This window comes from Lates calcarifer, linkage group LG4, assembly GCF_001640805.2.
Source record: "Lates calcarifer isolate ASB-BC8 linkage group LG4, TLL_Latcal_v3, whole genome shotgun sequence".
Classification (NCBI taxonomy): domain Eukaryota; kingdom Metazoa; phylum Chordata; class Actinopteri; family Centropomidae; genus Lates; species Lates calcarifer.
In genome coordinates, this window is record NC_066836.1 from 18,256,810 (window position 1) to 18,280,062 (window position 23,253).

Here is a 23,253-nt window from a genome sequence, read left to right on the forward strand (position 1 = left end):
CACATGCTGTTTGAAGACAGTAAGTTTTCATGTGTGGTATTTACAAAATATACAGCTTGACCTAACTTTAAATAGGTAATGATTTTGTGATTTACATGTGTAGTCTTGATTGTGAAATAAAGAATGAGTTTTGTTAGATTAGTTATGTAATGTGACCTGTAGTGGTGGCAGCAGTTTAGGGTTTGTGTATGTATTTCTTTTATCTGCATCTGTACTGTTAGGTATACATTTATTTATCTTTACTAATAATATACAAACTATAATGTCATAAATATGTATAAATGATATTCCTTTTGAAAATGTAAAAAACAATATATGAATAAAATACATAAATACATCAAATGTTAAAATGAAGAAGCAGATAAATACATTTTCTGAAGCAGCATACACACTGTGCAAATGATTTACTGCTTAAAGAGAAAACAGTTACAATTCAAATCTCAAGTCACTGTTCAAATTCAAGATATCTGCAGTCTGAGTATTTTCTCACCAGTTTTGGGCCCTGTTGTCTGTTCATCTGTAAAGATAACCTTTGTGTTGAACTAAGATTCTAATCTGTTCTTGTTGTTTCCTTATGTCAAACTCTTTTTGTGGTCTTGTGGACAAATTGACGTACATCGGGGATGATGCAAAGGTGATTCATTCACCCCCCCCTCCCTCGTCTGTCTCCACTGCACGTGTAGTGCAAAGTCAAACCCCAACAGCGCGAGTATGAGCACGTATCAGTGTCTGAAAGTAAGCTGAATTCTCCCTCATGATGTGGTCAGGTTAAGACGAGAAATGCGTGTGTTTGCATATTTGCAAATAGCTCGGAGTTGTTTACACTTTAACTGACGGAGGCGACTCAGGTCTTTTTCATTGACCCTCTGTTGTAACTGGCTCCATTATTCCCTGACAAGTCCAATTAGTATGAATAAACAGTTTAAGCCATATTAGTCACTGTGTTAAAGTCAGCCTCACCATGAAAAATCTAATACTGCATGAAAACCTCAACTGTATGTCAAGCTGTAAAGCTGCTTACACATAGAAACGTGTGGTGGGAAGTGACGAAGTACATTTACCAAGGTACTAAAGTGCATTTTTAGATGTTGGTACTTAACAGTTTAAGTCTATATTTCACAGGGAAATTATTTATTTCACTGCATTTATTTGAAAGTTATAGTTCCTTTTTCTTAAAATTAAATATTCTTCCATTGTCACTCTGTTACTTTTACTTTAGTAAAGGATCTGAATACTGCATCCATCACTGGTTATAGCTTATCAGGAGGTGGTATAATAGATGAGGCCGAACAGTTCTGCAAACTAAGCTTCAGCCAGACAGCAAGAGGAACAGGTTTTGGGGGGGTAGGTTGCGAGCACAGAGAGGGGCAGTGTGAGGTGGATGTGAGTGGAAGGTGTCTTAGACGGGAAAGGAGGTGGGGGCAGATGGAGGGAGTTTGAGCCCAGCCCTGGTCGTTAGTGCAGTTGATGGCTCTCACAGAGGTCGGTTTGTGGCCCTATAGGGGGAGAGAGATGGAGGGAAAAAGGGGGAGAGAGGGGAGGCAGACGGGGTCTGTCTGCACACTGAGGTCTGTTGTCCTCTGGGCAGCCTCCAGCATATGGCCAAAGCATTAGGACTCACCAAAAAAAAAAAGAAAAAAAAAAGACTTCCACTGAAAAAAAAAACAGGCTGGAAAAGTACCTCGCACTCTGTCTGGGAGCAGGTTTTTCAGACTGAAAGTTCATCACGCCACCTTTGACTGGTGACATTGTTAAATGTCTGTCAGCCCATTTAGCACTGTATTTATGATGGAGCAGAGGTGATGATAGCTTCAGCAGTCCCATCGACTCCTGCTGTGTGCGTGTGTGCATAACTTTGTTTTAATTACAGCTTCAGCTCAGAAATCTGATTATTACATGAGTCATATTAGTGAAGCCTGGCTCCAAGTCCAACTGTTGTCATTGTTAGGAAACACAAGAGATGAATGTGTGAAGTTCTGCTTCAGTGATCTTGCTGTACCCAAATGGTTTGAAGCCAGAGACCAAAGCCAGAAAACTTTTGCTCTGCAGTCTACATTGAGTGGTTTACTGCCATCAAATTCTGGACTGTGTTGATGAATCAGCTGCCAGTTTCAAAATGACCTGAATCCTAGTTATACAGGCGGTTTGGAAGAGCCAACTCTTTGATGTTCCCCAACTGCCCTGTTAAAATATCTAATGTCTGTATATACCCTCATCGGAGGGAAAGGGGGCAGGATGTGGTCACACCTTCTTGGCAACATCACCTGCCCCTATGGCTCAAGACGGCCGCACATGGGTATATACCCAGTTCCAACAACTCGCCACCTTATGCATGAGCTGCTTTGATGTTGCACTTTCTGCTCTGTGTCACTGATTTTTACATGACTCAGATGCCAGTGGTTCCTGGGAATAGTTTGGACCACAAAACTCGGCGTCCCGCTGTATATTGTAGCCAAGGCTTCTTCTCCAACCTGGATCTCAAGTAAAGGAAAACTGGTCTGACCTGAGGAATGTGGCTAGTGCTAGCAGTCTTCCTCTTGTAATCTGAGGACCCAGTGGCATGATTTCTAAAAACCGCAGTCGAACTTAAATGACCGAAACTTGACTTTCCTTTGTGATTCAGAGGAGTCACCCCTGTCATGTTGTTCTGATACCTTTTCAGTGGTGGGAGGTTTCCTTAACTGCACACATATCCCCTGATATTTTCATTGAAGTTCTTTGTTGAACACCGGTGGTTCTGCGTCTGTGCGCCATCAGTGTGCTTTGAAGTGCTTTGATCCACTATATTGACGTAAATTGGGGAGCAGCACGCTGGCTGTCCTGTTGTGCTAAGCATATGGGGTAAATTTCTTCCATGTGTGAAGCCTTATGAAGTACAGATCAGTCTTTTCCATAGAAAAAGGAAGACGGGGAGATCCAGATGTGCTGAGCGTTTGCTCCCTCCAGGCAGAAATTTGTTGAATCAACATTCTCTCTAGCATATCGGAAATATGATGCGTCTTAATTAGTTTCCTCATGTTTTATCAGCTCAATGCATTTCTTATGAACCGCTTTTTTCCCTTTAAAACTTGTCCGCCTACCACGTGTGAGTCATAGCTGCTAACGACCAAGTTATTTCATCGAATGACAGCTATGATTGTCCTCAGCAGTCACTCCGCCATTCAGTAATTCCGCTCCATGTTTTGTGTGAGTTCAGGGCCAAAGAGGAAGTGCTTTGGTTTCTTTGGCACACAGCGACACCCTGGCCTGGCCTCCCCCCAATTCAGGGAGTCAAAGTTTGCCTCTCGTGTTGCTTGTGCAAACACAGAGCTTGGTGTTTGATATAATTTTTTTCTCGCTCCCTCAGAGAGGTTCAGAGAGGAGAGAGCCAGTTTCTGAAGCATGGTGGTGTGGTGTGAGCTGCTGCTGCTGCTGCTGCTGTAGTTCAGCAGAGTACAGCCTTGAAGTGGTCTGCATGTTTCAGAAAGGAAGTCATCAGGAGTGGAGTGAGTTGACAAAGTGCGTCAAATAAACTAAAGTGGGCTTTTGTCTCTGTTTCCTTTTCTTTTCTTTTTGTTCCTATAGTTTTTATACAGTATATTAGGTATCGTAGAGTTGCATTTGTTTGGGTGAAAACATCATGAATTAGGTAGAGAAAACTAGATGGATCTCTTTGACCAAAAGCCTCCCCACAGGCATTGGGGTTGTTTACTGTACCTCTGTGTACACACAGTTTGTATGTCTATGGATGGGGGTGGGGGGGTGGGGGGTCACAGACACATCAACAGCAGGAGGCAGCAGACCGCCTAGTTCGCAAGCCATTCGTTCAGTAGAGTGGTACTGAGAGCAGGGGGACGAGAGAGTGGTTGAGAAGGGGTGGGGGAAGCAGACAGAGTGGGAGGGGGTTTGCAGAGTGCATGAGAGCGAGGGAATGAGGGGGTACGGGAGAGAAAGAGGCCACAGAGAGTGAGAGTCAGCAAACAGTAACTCTAGCCTCAGTTTGTCTGAGAGTTGCGACTTCCCTGAACTTTCTGAGGTGGTGGAGCGTAACAAGATGAAGGAGCTTTGTGTACACACCTCCCCCTCTTCCTCTGCGTCTCCCGGATGTCCTGCGGGCCAGTCCTCTGTACGATCAAGCCACTCCGGGACCCTCGGACCTGCATGCATGGTGTCGGGGGGCTCCGCTATGGGCATGGATCCTCTTGGGCCTGATTACGTGTCCATGTGTCTGTTGGCAGATGAGTCCTACCAGAAGCTAGCTATGGAGACCATGGAGGAGCTGGACTGGTGTCTGGACCAGTTGGAGACCATCCAGACCTACCGCTCTGTCAGTGACATGGCCTCCAACAAGGTAGGACAAAAAGGACAATTCAGCCTCTATATTTTTGTGTGTATATATATGCAGACAATGCATTGGCTAGAAACTTTTTGCATCCATATACTCAATGTGATTTTTTTAAATGTTAGAAATCCATTTCTGATGGATTGGACCTTTGCAAATGAGAGTGCAGTTCATTTCACAGAAAATATAAAATCTTAATGACTGGTGTTTAGAACCGTGTCCTGCAGTGCAGCCTAAAATCTTACATACATATCATCAAACATCATCAAACATATATATCACTGCCTGCTCTACCCACTGCTATAATAATCTCCATAAGATCTCATACAAACACAACACACTGCCGTTATACAGTGTCATGTCTAACACATCACAATGAACAAAGATTCATATTTTTGATATGATAATTTCACAGGTTCAGTTCTCTATCTAATACATTTTCAGTGTTACAGAATTTTTATTTCAGCACATATTCAGCAATGTTTTGTCAGAGGGCATGATATTGAAACTGAACTTGTGACTTGTGATGACTGACCAGTTCACAGCTGTACAGTTGTTTTTTTGTTGCAGTGTGGTTGTCCATTTGCACAGGGTATGCAATATGTAAATTGCTTTTCGCCACATTGACGCACTTGCAAAGTAACAGCTGTTCTGTGGCAGTGTCGGAGCTGGCATCATCATTTTATGGATCTCGTGTTAAAAAAAAAAAAAAAAGAGCAGTGTTTGTTTTGCATACATGACTACTGAGTTCCTGTTATCTTTGAATAGCACGGCAGGTTTACTGTTGCCTGTATTCCATAGAAAATGAGGTTCTGCTTCTGCTTCTTTTTTCTCACCTTATTCAAACTACCTGAGACACATGGTACGTTACACAACAGGCTGGCATACAGGAGGACTTACTGTGTGATTTAAACTGCACACAGATGCATTTGCCCTTCGTTTTAGTGTGGTGTGGATGTTGGCTCAGAGCTCAGTGGGACATGGGCACATTTTCTCAACTGACGTCATCTTAAAAGGTCACATTCAACTGACAGACATCAGCTTGTCCAGACTGTAGTTTAAGATTAACAAATAAAATTAAGACTCTCGGAGGAAAGTTCAGACTAGCTTTAAAAGTACACCCCACTGTTTTTCAACCTCATCTTATGTCTTATTCACAAGTAGTCATGACAGATACAATTCGCTGTGTCTGTATTGCTCTCAGTGAGGCTGCCAATTAAAAACGCTCAATTTTCTCTCCTTTATATGAATATTCTTCCACTGGCCATGATGCATGTCTACTTACTTACTAAACAAAGAAGCAGCACTAAAACACTGAGCAGTGAACTTTTTTGATTGAGTTCTGTGGTTTGTATTAGAGTTGTGTCAGACCAAACTCTTCTACTTTCCTTTTAAATTATTTTTTCAGGCTTTTTGCTTGTATTGGATAGGACAGTGGAGAAATAGGGAGAGAGAGCAGGGGAATGACATGCAGCAAGGGTCCAGCCGGGGACCAGCTGCTCAGGGCACTGAGGCCCATGTGGTACACACCCTAACCACTCGACTATCGGGTGGCCCCCAAACTCTTCTACTTTGTTAGAGAATTTACAAACACGCAATGTTGCATGTAACAATAAGATATTCAACAAATAAATACTGAGCACCTCAGCAAAACAATAAATCCTCCCATATTAAATTTACCTACTTAACATGCTCCTGTTTAGCAGTTATAATGTTACTTTGTTGACCGTTGTAGTTTAGTGTGCTAACATGCTAACAGTGGCTAATTAACACTGAACGCAAAGTACAGTTGAGGCTGATGGGAATGTCATTAGCTCTGCAGGTATTTGGTCATAAACCAAAGTTTTGGGTAAATTATAATTTTGACCTGATGATGGTGCTGTATGGAAAGTTATGGCATCACCAAAATCATTACATTCATCCCAAGGGGAACATGAATGTCTGTACCAGCTTTCATGGCAATCTGTCCAATACTTAATACTTTCACTAAAAAACAGAAATGTCATCCTGATTATGGCACTGGAGGAAAAGTCAGGGGATCTCCAAAGTCACTGGAAACCATCCTCCAGGCACCACAGATGTCTAAACCAATAGACACTGCAATCCTGCTGGCATAAAAAGATAAAGAATCCATTTGCATCAATTGGCATGACAGACAGACAGTTTTTTTTTTTAAAGTCAGCTTTCTGATTTGTTTTAAGTCAAGCTAAATAAACACATTGTGGTACTGCAAGACTACACAAAGCCGCTATTTAGAACTAATTACTTCCCTTTGCTTTGATGCACATAAACGTTTCTTGGTGCGTATTTCATTTGTGTAGAGCTCAGCCAAATTACTATACACTGCACAGTTTTGCTCAAACCCCCACGCAGACAGTGGAGACTGTACGGCGGCGTCAGATACTAAACACCCAGGGTGGCGTTGTCCATTTCCGCGTGTCTTCTAGACTGTGGTCTGAGGGGTGGTTTGGGATGAGGAGGGGTGCTGCCATACCGTGACGGGTGACTGTGACCATGACACCAGTTTCCTGTCTCTGTATTTCCCGTGCCCCCCCCCACCACCACCACCACCACCGCCCCACCGCCCCCTCTCTTCTGCTCCCTGGATACCAGACGACAATAGCAGCGCTTTGACCAGGCAGCCAGGTTGAGTCTTTACAGATATTCACGTCACTGGGACTGTCAAGACAATGAGCACAAGGCCCCTGCAGGCACACGGCAGCACAGCCGCCTGGTCAGGCTGGCCGGGCACATTATCCGCCATGACTCAGAGCCCTCTCAATATGACCCAGTACCACCACTGGCGCTTTGTTGACCAATAATGATTGTGAAAGAGTGGCGGTCAACTGTTTATGATGTTGCAGTTTAGATTTGTCAGTGGGCCAGGTTGTTGTGCAACTCTACAGGGACAGAAAGAACTAGTTCATTGACTGTCACGTTTTCATTGCAAAATTGGTGTCAAATACATTTATGTTATTGCACCATTAATGCAGCATCTGCAGACTTCTGCTCCTTCCCAGCATTTCTATGACATGATGCTTTGACAAAGAGCCCGTTTCTTTTCGGAACCAGAGAGGATGTAATTGAACCCACGATCAAACCCAGGGTGTCTCCACTTACAGTTGTCCAAGGGCACAGGTGTATCCGGGGCTATGGGACCACACAGCCTGCTGACCGCCAGTCTGGTCGCTGTGACCTCAGAGCGGCGAGCTGCTTCCCTGCCCCTCACTATCATTAGCCTCGCCGCACTTCCATGCTGATGCCGGTGACGGCCTTGGACAAACACTGCCATCTGAATCCAGTTAGGGGAGTTTAGCGCTTTGTGGGCTAGCGTGCGAGCGAGCCCCCGAGCAGAGCGCGAGCGGGTAGGAAACTTTAACTCACGTGTGGTCACTTGAGCTTTGAAGCGCCGCCGTCTTCAGTGGGGGAAAAAATGACAAAATTATTGAAACAGATGTAGTGGTGGGTCTGTAGCTGTAGCAGGGGTAATGGACATTAAATTATAGTGCTGTGATTCCTTTTGACTGAAAGGGTGGTGAGGAGATCAGACAAGCTACAGTAGTGATTATGGTGCCTAATTGTAATTAAAAAGTTTAACCCCTGTAATCTGCTGTTATCATGGAAAATAAGGCAGAATAAGGGGGTGAATATGAAACCTGTTTTTACTGTGGCCCTGTTCTTTCCTACTTTTGATCAACACCTTCTAGGAAAAGTGTTTCTCTAATGTTGCTAAACTCTAAAAACTCTCTGGGCATAATTCACTGTGTTGACACTGTAAACAGCTGCACATGGGATAGAGGCAGCATTGGCTCACTCTGGGCTTTTGTCAGATTGCACTGCCGAGATATTGCAATATGATGTCAGTCTGTTCCTGTGCAATCACATCTCTATTTCAGCTATTTCAGCCAAGGTCAAAATGTGCTCGTTTGAAGTGAGCCAACCCATCCCAAAGGAATACATAAATGCCATTTGTGATTTTCCGCCACAACACATCAGCATGACAGTCTGCTAAACTTGTTATCTGAGACTTTTCAGCAGTGAGCTCAGGTATGTTAGTTGTTTGGTGCCTGAGGCCATGTCAGGAAGCAGGATGTCTACCAGTAAATGACCTCAGTGAATTACTCTATCAAGTAAAAGGGAAGTAGGTGGGGACACATGCTCGGGCCTGTGTTTGTGGGGGGGGGGAGGAGCCATCGATCTCTTGTTAGACTGTGTAGGCCAGTCAGTCAAGTCAGCTTTATCGCTATTATGTTTCCTGCCTGATGCCACTTCAGAAAAGAGAATAGAGAGAGGAAGCAGGCAGTGTCTCAGACACACTGAACAAGAGTTATCGCTTGTTGAACTTTACAGGATTTGTTTTGTGTTGTGTTTGGTGTTTTTTTAAAGTAACAATGGGACTATGTTGTTCTGAAAAGCAGAAGAAAAACTTTGGGATGTTTACGAGTTGGAAGAAGGTGAGTTAGTCTTGGAGCTACTTACACTGTGCTTGCCATATGGAGATTTATCCAAGAATGTGTTCATTGATTTCATGTAAGTCAATTAATAACCTTAACAAAGATGATCAAATATTGAATTCAGTTCTTTTTTTTTTTCTTTCTTTTTTTTTTACTGATTACATTGAGGATCTGCCGCCTTGTTTTGACTTGATTGTTTCAGGATTCAGATCAACAAGACAAAGCTTGCCGTGTGGTGACATGTGACAATCTTTTTTGTCAATTTTGACGAGTTTAGGTGTTAATAGTGCTTTAGCTTACACCCTAACATATCATTTACATTTACATTTTGAGAGACAGTGGCTCCAGTATGCACCCATTTTGCATATTCAAACTTTACGAGACATCAGCTCATTGTCCTCTGAAAACCACAGCTTCTTTTTTTTTTTTTTTTGGTAGAGTTTATGTAACTTCTCTTGGTTTCCTAAGTTGCGGGTCTGTACCGAATGCATGTGCACTCTCTGCTAACGTAAAAGGATGTATGAGTTAATGCCATGTCTTGAGTAATCTATTCTCCTGAGCACAGTCATCTAGTTGTCACCATGCTGCGAGCATACGCCGTGTGTCTAGAGCTGAACTACATGACCCTGGGTGACTGACATGTGGCTTTGTGCCTCATTCATTTCCTAGAGGTCATACAAATCCACGCTATTCCGCCGCACTAAAGAATCAATTACAAGTTCTCCTTTGAATGGAATAAAGCCGTCTGATTCCAAGCTCAAATTTTTGTCCTTACGAGCTCTCTTTGATTTTTATGGACCGCCTCTGGCAGTCTGGGTTTTGAGTGCAGCCAACGCTTTGAAAGTGGTGTTCAAGTTTCACAGTCAAGTAGATGTTAGCTGTCTGCTTGACAGCTATTAGACAGCTGTTGAGACCAGAGAGAGTCTGGTCCAGCTTCAGGAGAAAAGACCCTATTGTAAGAAATAATAAAAGCCCTGGCACAAGGCAGAATCATGGTTGATTTATTTTCTTACAATATTAGAACACATTATAGAAGCAGAGCAACTCACATTTTCAGGACATAAAATTGATTGCACCATTATTCCACTGTATCAGTTACAAAGAGTTTCATGTAATTAGTGTTTCTCTTTATTGATAAGAAAAGCCATTTAGCACCACTGGTCAGAATCTGTGCTCTATAACACAGAAGTGATCTTTTACTGTGGGCTTTTGCAGCATCTGGGCTTGTTGTGTCTGTCGAGAGCATCTCTGCCGTAGATTGTGTATTGGAGTGTGTGTGTGTGTGTGGTTTTAGTGCCCGCGTGTGTATGTATGTGATATGTGATGCAGTGTGTTTGGAGTAGGGACCACTGTGAGAACAACGGAGAGGGGGCCACGTGACTCTGTTGCCATGGCGTTCAGGTTGTCGTGCAATTGGTGGTACACTGGTGGGCTGCAGACTGAACACTCTCTCATCTGTTAGTCTCCCATCTTCTCTATTTGTGTCTTAAATACAGAAAACTGGTGCAGTGAGACAGGGAACTATTTTGGGGTAATATTGTCGACAATAGCTGATACTGAGAACAGTAAAATAAAACATAGTGATTAGAGATTGAACAGCAGTTTATGGTTCCATTCCTACAATGCACACAAAAAAGACCCAAACCCAATCTGGTAAATTAATACCCAGCGTTTCCTCACCCATGTGATAAACACTCTGGTGCTTTGAAGCCTCACATTGCGCAGTATGCGTTGGATCTGTTCTGCATTACTGAACAGTGGAAGCAAATGAAGAAGGGAGGGAGACAGAAATGGAGGGGGGGGGGGGGGTGAACGAGGCGGTGGGAGGTGTTTTGCAGAGAGCACAGGACTGAGGGAGAAAGAGAGAAATAGCTAGAAATAGAGAGAAAGATGTGGGGAGGGGGGGGATTCTCCAAACTCCAGTTTTCTGCAGTGCTGTGCATGGCTCAGTGTTCAGCAGGGGTGGGAGGCAAAGAGAGAGAGAGAGACTCCACCAGCCTGTCTGCCACAGGGGACACTTACAGCTAAAGTGCACCCCCCCACCACCACCTCCCCTCCTCTTCCTCCTCCTCCTCCATGCTTTTCTCTGTCCCTCCTTTCCTCTTCTCCCTCTGTCTTGGAGCCTGCCTTTCCTTGCTCAGTCTGGGCTTGGGGAGGCTGAATCCCCCCCACCCCACCCGGCGTGTCACTGGATAACATTTGGATGGTGGCGAGAGGAGACAGAGGTTTAGAGAGACGGACAGAGGCAGCGAGAACGAGAGAAAAGGAAAGGAAACATTGATTGCATCCAGGGGGATTCCATCGCTCTCGCCAGTGGCTCGCGATCCTGGAAAACAGTGGGCGACGGTATGAGGAGGCGCGTTTGGCCAGGGATGTAGGGGTCCACCACAGCCCCTCTCTAGAGAGTTCAGCTGTGGCGATTTTACCACAGTCGACCGTCGGAACGCGGTGATTTGGTGGCGCCTTGAGCTTCAGGCGGTAGGGCTGAGCTCAGCCTTGGGGGTCCACTCAGAGAGGAGCATACAGGGCTTCTGCTGGGGAGCGCCAGGGGCTCAGTACAGCTCAGCACCATGCCTGAGGCCAACTACCTGTTCTCTGTGTCCTGGGGATACATCAAGGTGTGTCCCAGAGGAGATTTGCCATAGATGGAACTGTGTGTGTGTGTGTGTGTGTGTGTGTGTGTGGTGCAGTGTGCATGCACATACTGTATGTTTATGTCTTTTCATTGCAGCTGGTGAAATGTGTCAGATTGATGCCACATTGATTTCTGTTGGGTTTTGATTACACATTTGAATGTGTTTGATTAGATGAGACTGACTGTGTCATCACACTCTAGCTTAGTGGTGGCATGCACTGACAGAAATCTGGCACATTTTGTTTCCCTGGAAAGAAAACGTGCACAAACATCAGAATTTTGTATATTATGCATTACTGTATTTTATTTGTTGAAATGCTGAGCAGTCAAGTGTCTTAGTGGCTGAATCAAACAAGGAAGACATAAACACAGCCCTTATATGGCGCATAAAAAAACAAGAGGCCATGATCTCATGGGAAATATTCCAGTGGAAAATAACAGGAAATGCTTTGTCCCTCTGCTCGGAAACAGCAGTGAAATGATTCAATGAATCTGTATTTACCTGTATATATTATTTAACCTCATGTATTGTTTTAATCTCTTTGCCTCCAGTTCAAGAGGATGCTGAACCGGGAGTTAAGCCACCTGTCTGAGATGAGTCGCTCAGGCAACCAAGTGTCAGAGTACATCTCCAACACCTTTCTAGGTGAGCACTGCAACATACACAAATGACCACACACACACACACATGCACACACACACACACACACACACACACACACACATACACATATGCACACAAATGGACACACGCGTACACACACACACAAGGTCACAAAATGTACTGTATGCATCACTGCAGTGTCTCCAGTGAGCCAGCATCTTCCAGGAATGACATAGTCTGTGTGTGGCAGAGGTTGTGAGGTTACCCAAAGCATGTGCTAAGTAGCGGAGAAACTCGTAGTTGGTCTGCACCACTGCTCTCAAACCAGTCTGATCTGGTCTCAGGGAGAGAGGAGAGAGACAGAGAGTCCCCTTGCTCTGACTGCAGAGATGTGAAGCAGGGGGTGGAGGGGTGGTTGGAGGGTGGGGAGAAGGGGGAAGGGGAACTCAGGGAAGACTTCCCTCTGGAGAGACTGGGGCAGAGAGTGAGTGAGGGGGGCGGAGAGGGAAAAATGTTTATGTGCATAGCGTTTGCCATCAGGTCCAGATAGACACTGCATTATTCATCAGGAGGACAGCAGTGTTTCCTCATCTCTTAAAAGCCCCGGCGGCGTTTTTCGTGACTCGCAGCCTCGTCAGCCAACCAACCAGCCAGCTAGCTAGCTTGCCTGCCCTTCAAACAGCCACCCAGTCTGCCCCTCAGCTTTTCCACCTTCCCATCCAGCAAGGCAATGGATGGATGCACGGTGGAGAAACTAGACCTTCCCTAACAATAGAAGTGGCGCAGTGAAAGCGATTTCTGGCACGATGGAGCTGCTCGGGGAGAAGAGACAAACACAAGAGCACAGAGAGAAAGTGGGCTCATCTTTAGAGCTGGGCGGTTTTTGTTGTCATCTGCATTGCAGCTAACACCTGTCAGGTGTAGAGCGATCCCTTTCTTCCTGTGCTTTGTGGAGGATGCAGCTGAGATTCCCCCCCACCCCCCAATCACTGCGGTCTATGTGGTGCTACACATACACAGACCAAGGGAGTCTTAACACTCAGACACACTGTCTGTGCACAGCAAGTGAGAATCACACTCAACCAGCAGACAGACTTGAATCACATGATGCAAACAAACCCGCATACTAACAAGTCCCTCATCTAAACATTTCAGCTCAATATGAGCCAGTTTTCCACAATTCTCTGTATTGTTATTACAACATGGTTCAGATTCTCAGAATGCATGGGCCACTGGAACATTGTCAGATCTCACAACATCCCATTAGCACATCTTCCTTTATATCATAACAACATTCTCATCATATTTGTATTGGAATATTTTTGTATGTAATTAAAGTTTTTTTTTTTTGTCTTTGCTGCCAGCAACAGAAATGTATTTTTAGAAGGGAAGACCTGTTCCTGAAGGATTGCTTGCTAATTAAGTAACTGTCAGTGCTGCTTTAATGTGTTGTCACATAGGTGTGAGAGGTCAACTATCTCCTCACGTTAACTCTGTTTACTCAGTACAGTGGCATCACAAGCCAGGATGCTTACCCAACAATCCCTAGCTTAGTTGTTCTTCTCTGTGGAGTAACTGGAAAACATTGTCTTAATCTTTTCATCTCTTCTTATTTTTTGCTTTACTTTACTATTTTCAGACAAGCAGAATGAGCTGGAGCTTCCATGTCCAGTTCCCAAGTCCAGGGAAAGGAAGAGGAGGCAGGGCCAGCAGCAGCAACAGCAGCAGCAGCAGCAGCAGGGTGGGATGATGACTCAGATCAGCGGGGTGAGGAAGGTCAGCCACACGCCCAGCATCTCCGGGAGCGCCGGCAATCGCTTCGGGGTCAAGACGGACCAGGAGGAGCTGCTGTCGAAGGTAGATGAGTGACAGATTATACAGCAAAAAAATAAATAAATCATGTGATTGGCTGAGACACTTACACTCATCTACTCTCTAATAGGACCTGGAAGACATCAACAAATGGGGACTGAATATCTTCAAAGTGGCCGAGCACTCCCACAACCGACCGCTCACGTGTATCATGTACACCATCTTTCAGGTCAGTGCCCTGGCTCTTCATCCTTCTCATCTTCTACCCCCAAGTCAGAGAGGGCTTAAAAAAATGTGAAAGCACTCATACACACACAGGCTATAGGAGGCAAGTAGCTCAGCCCACGTCAGTGTGTACAGTCTGTTCTCTGTTATGTTCAGCTGTCAGTATCACTGCAGGAACATCTGCTAGAGGGACATTAGCAGTTGAAATTGATTTCTAGCTGTGCATCTTCTTGGCAGGAGAGCATATTGTTGTCATTTTCCAGCCTTTTCTGTAGTGTATGATTCACAATGTGATGTATACAGTACGGGTGAATACATCTACTGTAAGAGATGCTCAAAAAGGACAAACAATGTGATCTATAACGTTACCAGCTAGGAATCGCAGGGGCCTTGTTTTTCTCATTTTCCTCCTCTGTTGTTGCATGCAGGAGCGAGACCTGATGAGGACGTTCAAGATTCCAACGGACACCTTTGTGACGTTCATGCTGACCTTGGAGGGCCACTATCACTCGGACGTGGCCTACCACAACAGCCTGCACGCCGCCGACGTGGCCCAGTCCACACACATCCTTCTGTCCACCCCCGCACTGGATGTAAGTTACTTAAAATCTGTTATAGTTACTAAATAATTGCTTGTCCTTTATTTGTTGATGCCCATGCAGAATTTCACTACTTTCAGTTAAAAATACAGTTAAAAATAGTTACATTTAGTAAATAGTTGAAGCATTTGACACCATTCCAATGTGGCACCATCACCCACACCTTTTGTACAAGCTGTGTATGATTTAATGAGGTTACTGGCATTACTGTCACCAATGCTGGTATGTCACTGAAACTGCATGCCTTAGAGGATGACACATGGAAGTATCAGCCTCAAAACCATTGTCTAATGCCTCACCTTGTTTAGCCAGTTCATTTACTGTGAATGCTCATCTCTGTTTATCCATCCTCTGTCTCTTCAAACACAGGCGGTCTTCACTGATCTGGAGATCCTGGCGGCCATTTTTGCCGCAGCCATTCACGACGTGGACCACCCAGGAGTATCCAACCAGTTCCTCATCAACACCAGTGAGTCGCTGTCTGTTGCAAAAAGTGAAGATTTATTTAGTCTACATAGGCAGAAATATTTTCATGGTTTAATGGGAAGGCGACAGCACTGTGTGTGTGTGTGTTGAGGGGGGGCTTTGAATAGTTACCATGGTTACCTGACCTGAGTTTAAAAAGCTAGAGCTCAATTTAATTTCTCCCTTCCTGTCATTTCCTCCCTCCCTCTTGCCTTCAGACTCCGAGCTGGCTCTGATGTACAACGATGAGTCAGTGCTGGAGAACCACCACCTGGCCGTGGGTTTCAAGCTGCTGCAGGAAGACAACTGCGACATCTTCCAAAACCTCACCAAGAAGCAGAGGCAGACGCTCCGGAGGATGGTCATAGACATGGTGAGGAAATGTCTGCATATCTGTCTGAGGCCACGCGCCAGTTTTAGCTTTCAAAATGATGTCTTGGCTACTTTGATTGCTCCACTCCTAAATTATTTCTTACATCATTCTCCATGTCTATCTGTCTTCTAGGTACTGGCAACAGACATGTCTAAACACATGAGCCTGCTGGCTGATCTGAAGACGATGGTGGAGACCAAGAAGGTGACCAGCTCTGGAGTCCTGCTGCTGGACAACTACACAGACAGGATGCAGGTAAGAGATGTACTTGTACATACATGATATATAGACATTCTCATACATACCAAAGAGATACAAGATGCTTAAATTGTTTTGTTTTTTTTTCTGCAGGTTCTACGGAACATGGTTCACTGTGCGGATCTGAGCAACCCCACCAAACCTCTGGATCTGTACCGGCAGTGGACAGACAGGATCATGGACGAGTTCTTCCACCAGGGAGATAGAGAGAGGGAGCGGGGGATGGAGATCAGCCCCATGTGTGACAAACACACAGCTTCAGTGGAGAGAACACAGGTAGAGAGCACACACACACACACACATACACACACACACACTTATTTTTCCTTCTTACTGACATCATCCCTGTTTCTTTTTCCAAGGTTGGTTTCATTGACTACATCGTCCACCCTCTGTGGGAGACGTGGGCTGACCTGGTCCACCCTGACGCCCAGGACATCCTCGACATGCTTGAGGACAACAGGAACTGGTACCAGAGCATGATCCCCCAGAGCCCCTCCCCTCCCTTCTACACCAGTGACGGAGAGGGAGGCCCACACGGGGAGGTTGAGGGGGGACCAGTGGCTAGTAAATTTCAGTTTGAACTGACGCTGGAAGACCAGGACAGACAGGGTGGAGAAGGGGAGAGCGGGATGATGGAGACGACTGACGAATGTGACGTTGTGACACTCCAAAACCACCCCTCTGATCAGGACGGGGTAGAAATGGCGACGCGCGACGCCTCTCCAGCAGAAACATAGCTGAACTGACGACGTTGTTAGAGCGCAGCAGGTTTTTTGCTGCTTTTGGCTGAATTCATTTTATTGCAGTGGAGCAATCCTGCAATCTGGCTCCTTGGAGCTGCCTGGCTATGAGGGCCTGACTGAATGTGGGGCACCCCTGCAAAGGAGGCTTGGAAACCCTGTGGCAGTTTGTTTTTGAGCCCTCGACAGGAGCTGGAAGAGTGTAGCCTCTGTTCTTTAAAGAAGGGACTACTGTCGGACTGCAGAGGCAGAGCTGAATCTTGGTCCTTGCAGACAAAAAATGGTGAAGTGGACGAGATGAATCCGTGTACTGGGACAAGTTTTTAAAGAAAAAATCCAAAACTTGCACTTCAGGACGTTTTTTATGTTCATTACGATTCTTTGTATTGTTTCGGGATTGGATGCCACCTGGTTACGTGTCCAACCAAAACTACTGGTCAACAAGTTATTTGTAACCATGCAGTTTTTTCTAACACTCGTCTAAAAAAAGTTGTGTGCCTTTTTTTACAGCCGTGTCTTTTTGTAAGTGTTTTTATAATTTATTGAACACATTCATGTAGCTGTAAAATGTGTCAGATTTTCTACAGAAAAGGACATTCTTTGTCTCACACAGTCTTCCTAATGTTCTGGCAATAGTATAAGCTTGTTCTCACAAAAGCGTTTCAGTGGATGTATTTCTAAAAATCAGTCAGCTTCCCAGCACAATTTGCACTTTGTGGCATACAGGAAGAGGAGGAGAGAGTGGAAAGCATCAGTGATTTGCAGAAGACATTATAGTTAACATGTAAAACCAAAATAATGATTTTATTTGATTTATCCAACTGTTTTTACCAATGATTTATTACATAAGTAATTAAATATTAAATAACTCATAGATCAGATTCTTTGAAAGTGGGAAAACATTTTGTATTTTCAAAAGCATCAAAAAAAAAAAACCTCCAAAGATGGTGTAAAGAAAGCACTTTGATTAAATTCACTGCCACTTCTGAAAAGTGTGATCACAGGCTTGAAGAGTCAAATTCCCAACCTGCAGTCAAATCAAGTCCTTACATTTTCCTGTAGCTAAATAAAAAAGTTCAGGCCAATGAGAGTTAATCACTAGATGAAACTGCGCCAAAAATAGAATTAAACATAATAATAAAATTCCATAGCCCTGTATTGTGCTGAGCTGTATTCCCATATGGGAAATTTGTTTCCGCCTTTGTAATTCCCCTTTTTATTAGCTCACACACACACACCTGTTGTGGTTAGCTGCATTCCATCCACGTGAATATGCTTTCACACCGTAATTCGTTTTGAACTTTGAATGACTGCACATTTTAAAAAGACACCTGTCAGCTGTCACCTGTCATGATTAACTGTATTGTAGTTTTTATTCCAGCACTTTGAATATAATGTCGACAGTTCAGCAACTGGTTGCCGATCTGTCCAACACTACCTTAAAGGTACCACATTGTAAGGTGCAACCTTCAGAATAAGGGGGAGGTCAATATCGTGTCATGATGTGATACCTCCTGTATGTATGTGTGTGTGTGTGTGTGCATGTATGAGTGTGTGTGTATGTAAGTGGCTACACAGTTGCACAATCTTGTTGCACCCAGCTGTGTTGTGCTGACCCCTCCAGCTGTTTGGAACAGTGTATTTATTATCTTCTCCTTGTACATGATAATATTGATATTGATTGATAATATTCACTGTATATTTGTTATTATTTATATGCACTACCACGTGTCAAAATCACACTTTTGACTGAACTCGTCTGGTGGTTCTGGTGTATCGTATTCAGCGGGCTATTTTGCTACGAGACCATAACATGAAGTTATGCCGTTCAATTTTGACAAATTTGAAATGTTTGGTTTGAGTTTCCGCCCAGAAACATTTGTACAGTCTGAACCAACAACACCTCATGTGAGGTGCAGAATAAGCTTTTTGTTTTTTGTCCTTTTGTTGCTGGCGGATTATGAAGGCTGGAAGTTTCCTGCAGTATATTTGTGTACGGTGACGGGTCATTGTACAGCTATAGGAATATTTGCTGAAATATATAACATTGTTTCAGATGTATTTTTTCAGTGTTTTCCTCACAATATATGGTAAAATGGTGTATGTTGTGCTCAACAAATGTTTTCTATCAGATTATTAAAATGGGCATGTATTACAAAATGTTCTGGTCTGAGTGTCACTGGTATTTAATATCATGAACATATCTTATCGTTATTTCATCATCCTGGACTTAAATGCAGCCAGTTGTGTTTCATTCTGGTTCATCCAGGTGCAGTGAGACATTCATAGACAATTTAAATGAGTCCTCAGAGGCACATTCACAAACATGATCCTGCAGTTACAATATAACAAATGATGTGGTTTTGTTCACGTCATAGTTCCAGTTTTGCAACTCTGAGGGGAAAAACCAGGTGGAAGTGACAGAAAGAGGAAAACAGCTTGATTCAGTCTTCAGTCACTTCCTTGCAGTGACACCAGCGACATCTCCTCTCTCTGATATGAGCTCAGTGGTTGCTGGAATGCCAAAGCCAGCAATGTAAACAGGAAGGGTAAGAGATAGCGATGCTACGTGCCAGGCCCTCAGGGCATTCACTCTCCCATAGCCGAGAGCACCTTGACCCACTGATAAGCATCTGGAATACGTGATTAAGTGGAGGGCATGTTGGGCTAAATTAGCATGGAGTCAGAGATTACTTTTACTGATTTGAGTTTCTGACAAAGTGCAACAAAACAGATGATCTCTCGCTTTAAACCTCAATAGATACTCATAAGTATCTACACTCCCACTAGTTTTCACTCCAGCTCCTGACATACAGGACACTGTTTGTCTTTTAAAATCCTACCAAGTACCTTACTGCATTCATCTGGTCACCGAGGTTTGAAAAGGCACTCCTTAAGTAGCTATGAAAACTACATGGTAACCTAAAATGTACTACCTGTGTGACATATAATTAATGAGGAAAGTATCTGAGACATTAGACTGTTTATTTTTGGATTTATGGATGCCTGGACAACAGGAAACCTGAACTGTCCTGCTCTTCCTGTAGATTCAGCAAAAATGAGGTAACTGTTTATGGTAAACACTAGCACAGACAGGGACTAGTGCTTTCCATGCTGGTGGTCCATAGCGCCATAGCAATGGGCAGTGAGTTTGTTTGAAAGTCTAACACAAGTCTTGTGGTCTGTTGGTGAATGACGTCAGAAGGGTGAAGGCGGACTTCCCCAGCCCCGGCAGCAGTGTCTGTGAACTGCCTGGGTTCAGGCTGGGCCGGAGGCTCCGACTGCCAGTGGGTCTAGTTGACAGCCAGTCAACCTTCTTTCTCCACTCTACCAGCCAGGTCCTGAAAGGGCCCACGGCCCGGGGCCAAGGCAAGAGAGGAAGAGAACCACTTCCAGCAAAACAAACCTGCTCTCTCCATATCCACTTTATAAAAACAAATGTCTTCCTGGAGTTTCTCCTGGCCAGCTGCTGTTTGTTTTTAGTTGGGTTGACAGTAAGGACTGAAGTCAACTGGGCAGTCAGTGGGAGGAATACAGGCTAATACGGGGCATTCCAGGATAATTCAATAGTGGTCCAAGCGTGTGTGGATGGCAGAGATCAACTCAGAGTGGCTGAGACAGATGGGTGAGGAAGTGAGCTGAAAAAGACAGTTCTGCCCTGCTCTAAAGAAAATGATGAATCTGGAAAAGATCAGATGAGGCAGTTAGCTTCCTCTAAGGGCCTCTTGTATGTGTCTGTGTGTGTGTGTGTGTGTGTGTGTGTGTGTGTGTGTGTGTCTTGTGTTTCATGGATTCTAAAATGCTGGATTAGAACAATAACAGGATGCGTCCTTCCCAGAAAAATGTCACAAATCATCCAGTTATCAAACATGGCGGCAGTCATCATAGATATGGCATTGTTTCTCCCAGTGCGGTTTTGCCTTTGCATGCAACTGTCTTAAATATCTTCAGATACACAGAATGTGTATGGCAGCAGTTATATAACACACAGAGGGAGCAAATGCATGGGAAATGTCAAAACAAAAAATATATATATAAATATAATACAAAATTTTCTGACCTTTGCATGAGGTAAAGGATGATCATGCATGCAGTGGTTAATACCAACTCTGAGTAACTGTAATCAGCCTGAAAAGTCACAGTTCTATATGTGGAGTATTATGATAATTCTCTGATAAATGCATTTTCTTATTTCCTTTGAAAAGAACATGCTGGTGTTGGACGTATGTGATTAAAAAAATATGTGGGTCCTTGGACGTAAAGCACTTGCCTGTGTCAAATTGCATTTAATCACGATGCATTTAAGGACATAGCACCAGCCTGACATTTGTGCTGATTCCTCGGGGCTCTTCAGCCCGGGAAATGTTCGGACATGGAAGGGAACATCCCTGTGGGGGTCGCAGCGGCACACAAGAGCACACTGTCATGTCTGTTTGTCAAAATAAATAAATAAATAAATAAAAATACAGGCATACTCAAAGATGACACATTTGGGGGCATATGCATGCTTGAGCACATACAGAAACACATTGAAAATTGTGTGACATAGCAGATGAACAGATGTGACACTTGAAGATGGAGAGAACCCACTGCACCTGGGGGGGAGGGAGAGGGAAGCATGCACAGACACAGCCACAATACAAAAATAAGGCAAGTACACTTTCATATACACTGTCCTATCATTTTTCTGCCATTGCAACTACACAGAATATTGGCTTTCTCTCCAAATAATCAGCTTCTCCGTGAAATTTAGTTCCACAGTGGGCTGAGCAAGATAAGGGTTTACTGTAAATCGAATCACGTTCAATCCACATGTCCCTCTACTGATATTTGCCCAGATCAATAACTGTCCTTATTTGACACAAAGACAAAGAGAGAGAGAGAGAGAGAGAGAGAGAGAGAGAGAGAGAAAGGGGGAAGCATGTGGCTCTGAAGCTCTCTGATGTGTCAAAGTAAGAGAGTGCGTGGGAGGAGATTCTCAACATGAGCTGCGCTGCCACAGTCTGTGGTAGAGGAAAAGAAACTGAGAGAGAGAGAGAAAGAAATAGAAATGAGAGGCCTACACCATGAGAAAATATCAAATATGTCACATCTATAGGGGTGAGACAAAGATGGCACTTTTGCTGCGGTGAAATGTCAATTCTTGTGATGCTATGAATCAGGGGTTCACGTAGATCCAGGTCCAAGCCTCAGATCTGAATCTGTCCCTCCACCCTTATTGTTTCATGTTGTCCCTGTCACCAAAACATGACTACATAAAAAAATAAAAATGACTTAATTTGTTGTAAATCTAATAGGACTCTGCAGCTTGTATAATGATTTTAAGATGGCATCCAAATCATTAGTGAATGATACAGGTTTTTACTGTGTTCCTGACTTATAAAAACAACATGTGGCACTGCTGACCTGATCTAAAGATAAGGTTGTTGTTTTACAGTAAAACCATGTTGCTGTGTTTTCCAGACCTCAGGTTATTATGCAGCAGATCTACTTTCCACAACAACTTTCTCTGAGCGAATGTGAACAATAAAGCCTCACATGTTTGCCTGGAAAAATGCTGAGCCTGCGTTCAACACCTACATCATTACAAAGTAAACTTTTTTCCATCTTTTTTTTTTTTTTTTTTTTTTTTTACCATACTGGAACTATTATTTTTCTTGTCATCACACAAGAGATGAGATTAGTCAGAGTCCTATTGTTGTTGTGTTGTGAATTCCAGTAAGGATCTGAGAGCGTCACAGTCTGCGAGCACTGACCCAGCTTCCTCTGTGCCCACTGAACTGCACTGTATTACAGGAGCGATAAGACCGCAACATTTCCCCCTCCACCCTGACCGGGGCAGACAGCTGCTCGGCACCCCCCAGACGCTGCCCTCCACGTCGGCATCGGGCTTCTCAAAACGTGGGCTTAGTTGCACGTTGCTCTTGTGTGGAACTGATGGAGGATACAGATAAGAGAGGCTGTTGTGGCTGTTGTGACTAGCAAAATGTGATTATGGTCAGATAGCTCTTTGTAAGTGAGTCTAGTGTTTGTGTGTCTGCATGTGTGGAATCTGTACGTGGTGAGTGCTGTAAACATGCCTATAGTGTATAATGCACAGTGGTGGAAAAGCACTCCTATCTCTCATGCACGTAAAAGTAGAGTCATGCCTTCAAAATCTCACTCAAGTAAAAGTACAGAAGTACTATCATCCAAACCACTAAATTATTACAAACCTAGTTACTGATGTGTGTGGAAATCAAAGTGATGCTACAGTTTTAACTACTTCATATACACCAATCAGCCACAACATTAAAACCACTGACAGGTGAAGTGAGTAACATTAATCATCTCTTTACAATACAAAGTTCTGTTGGGAAACCTTGGGGCCTGATATTCGTCTGGATGTTACTTTGATACATGCCACCCAATTTAACATTGTTGTAGACCAAGCACACACCCCCATGGCAAACGCACTCCCCAACAGCAGGGGCCTCCCTCCAAATCCCCCAGATCCAAATCTGATTGAACATATGTGGGATGCACCGGAACAAGCCAGATGTTAGAAGCCCCATCCTGCAACCCACAGGACCAAAGGGATCTAGCATGCTAACCAGTTAACCACAGCCTGTCCCGTCTAGGAATACCACTTTGTACTTCAAGAGGTGATAGTGAGTCACTGTAACGTCCAGTCTGTCCTCCAACCAATATGAGGGGATGAAGAATTAGTAACTGCAAGCAGGCAGTAAACCTGTGTTGTAACCATCCTTGGTCCACTGGCCCAG

General features: G+C 44.1%; 1 protein-coding gene across 6 annotated transcripts in view; it reads left to right on the forward strand.

Annotated features, from left to right (window-relative positions):
* Positions 1–18,649, forward strand: part of LOC108883825 (cAMP-specific 3',5'-cyclic phosphodiesterase 4B) — a 47,265-nt gene extending 28,616 nt beyond the window's left edge. For all 6 annotated transcript variants that reach the window (XM_018677330.2, XM_018677332.2, XM_018677329.2 and 3 more), the window contains 10 exons: positions 4,218–4,330; positions 11,963–12,056; positions 13,654–13,871; positions 13,957–14,055; positions 14,480–14,644; positions 15,020–15,119; positions 15,334–15,488; positions 15,621–15,743; positions 15,840–16,022; positions 16,109–18,649. In XM_018677330.2, coding sequence (XP_018532846.1) covers positions 4,218–4,330; positions 11,963–12,056; positions 13,654–13,871; positions 13,957–14,055; positions 14,480–14,644; positions 15,020–15,119; positions 15,334–15,488; positions 15,621–15,743; positions 15,840–16,022; positions 16,109–16,486 — 1,628 coding nt within the window. In that variant the 3' untranslated portion in view covers positions 16,487–18,649. The remainder of the gene's footprint in view (positions 1–4,217; positions 4,331–11,962; positions 12,057–13,653; positions 13,872–13,956; positions 14,056–14,479; positions 14,645–15,019; positions 15,120–15,333; positions 15,489–15,620; positions 15,744–15,839; positions 16,023–16,108) is intronic.
* Positions 18,650–23,253: the final 4,604 nt, after the last annotated feature.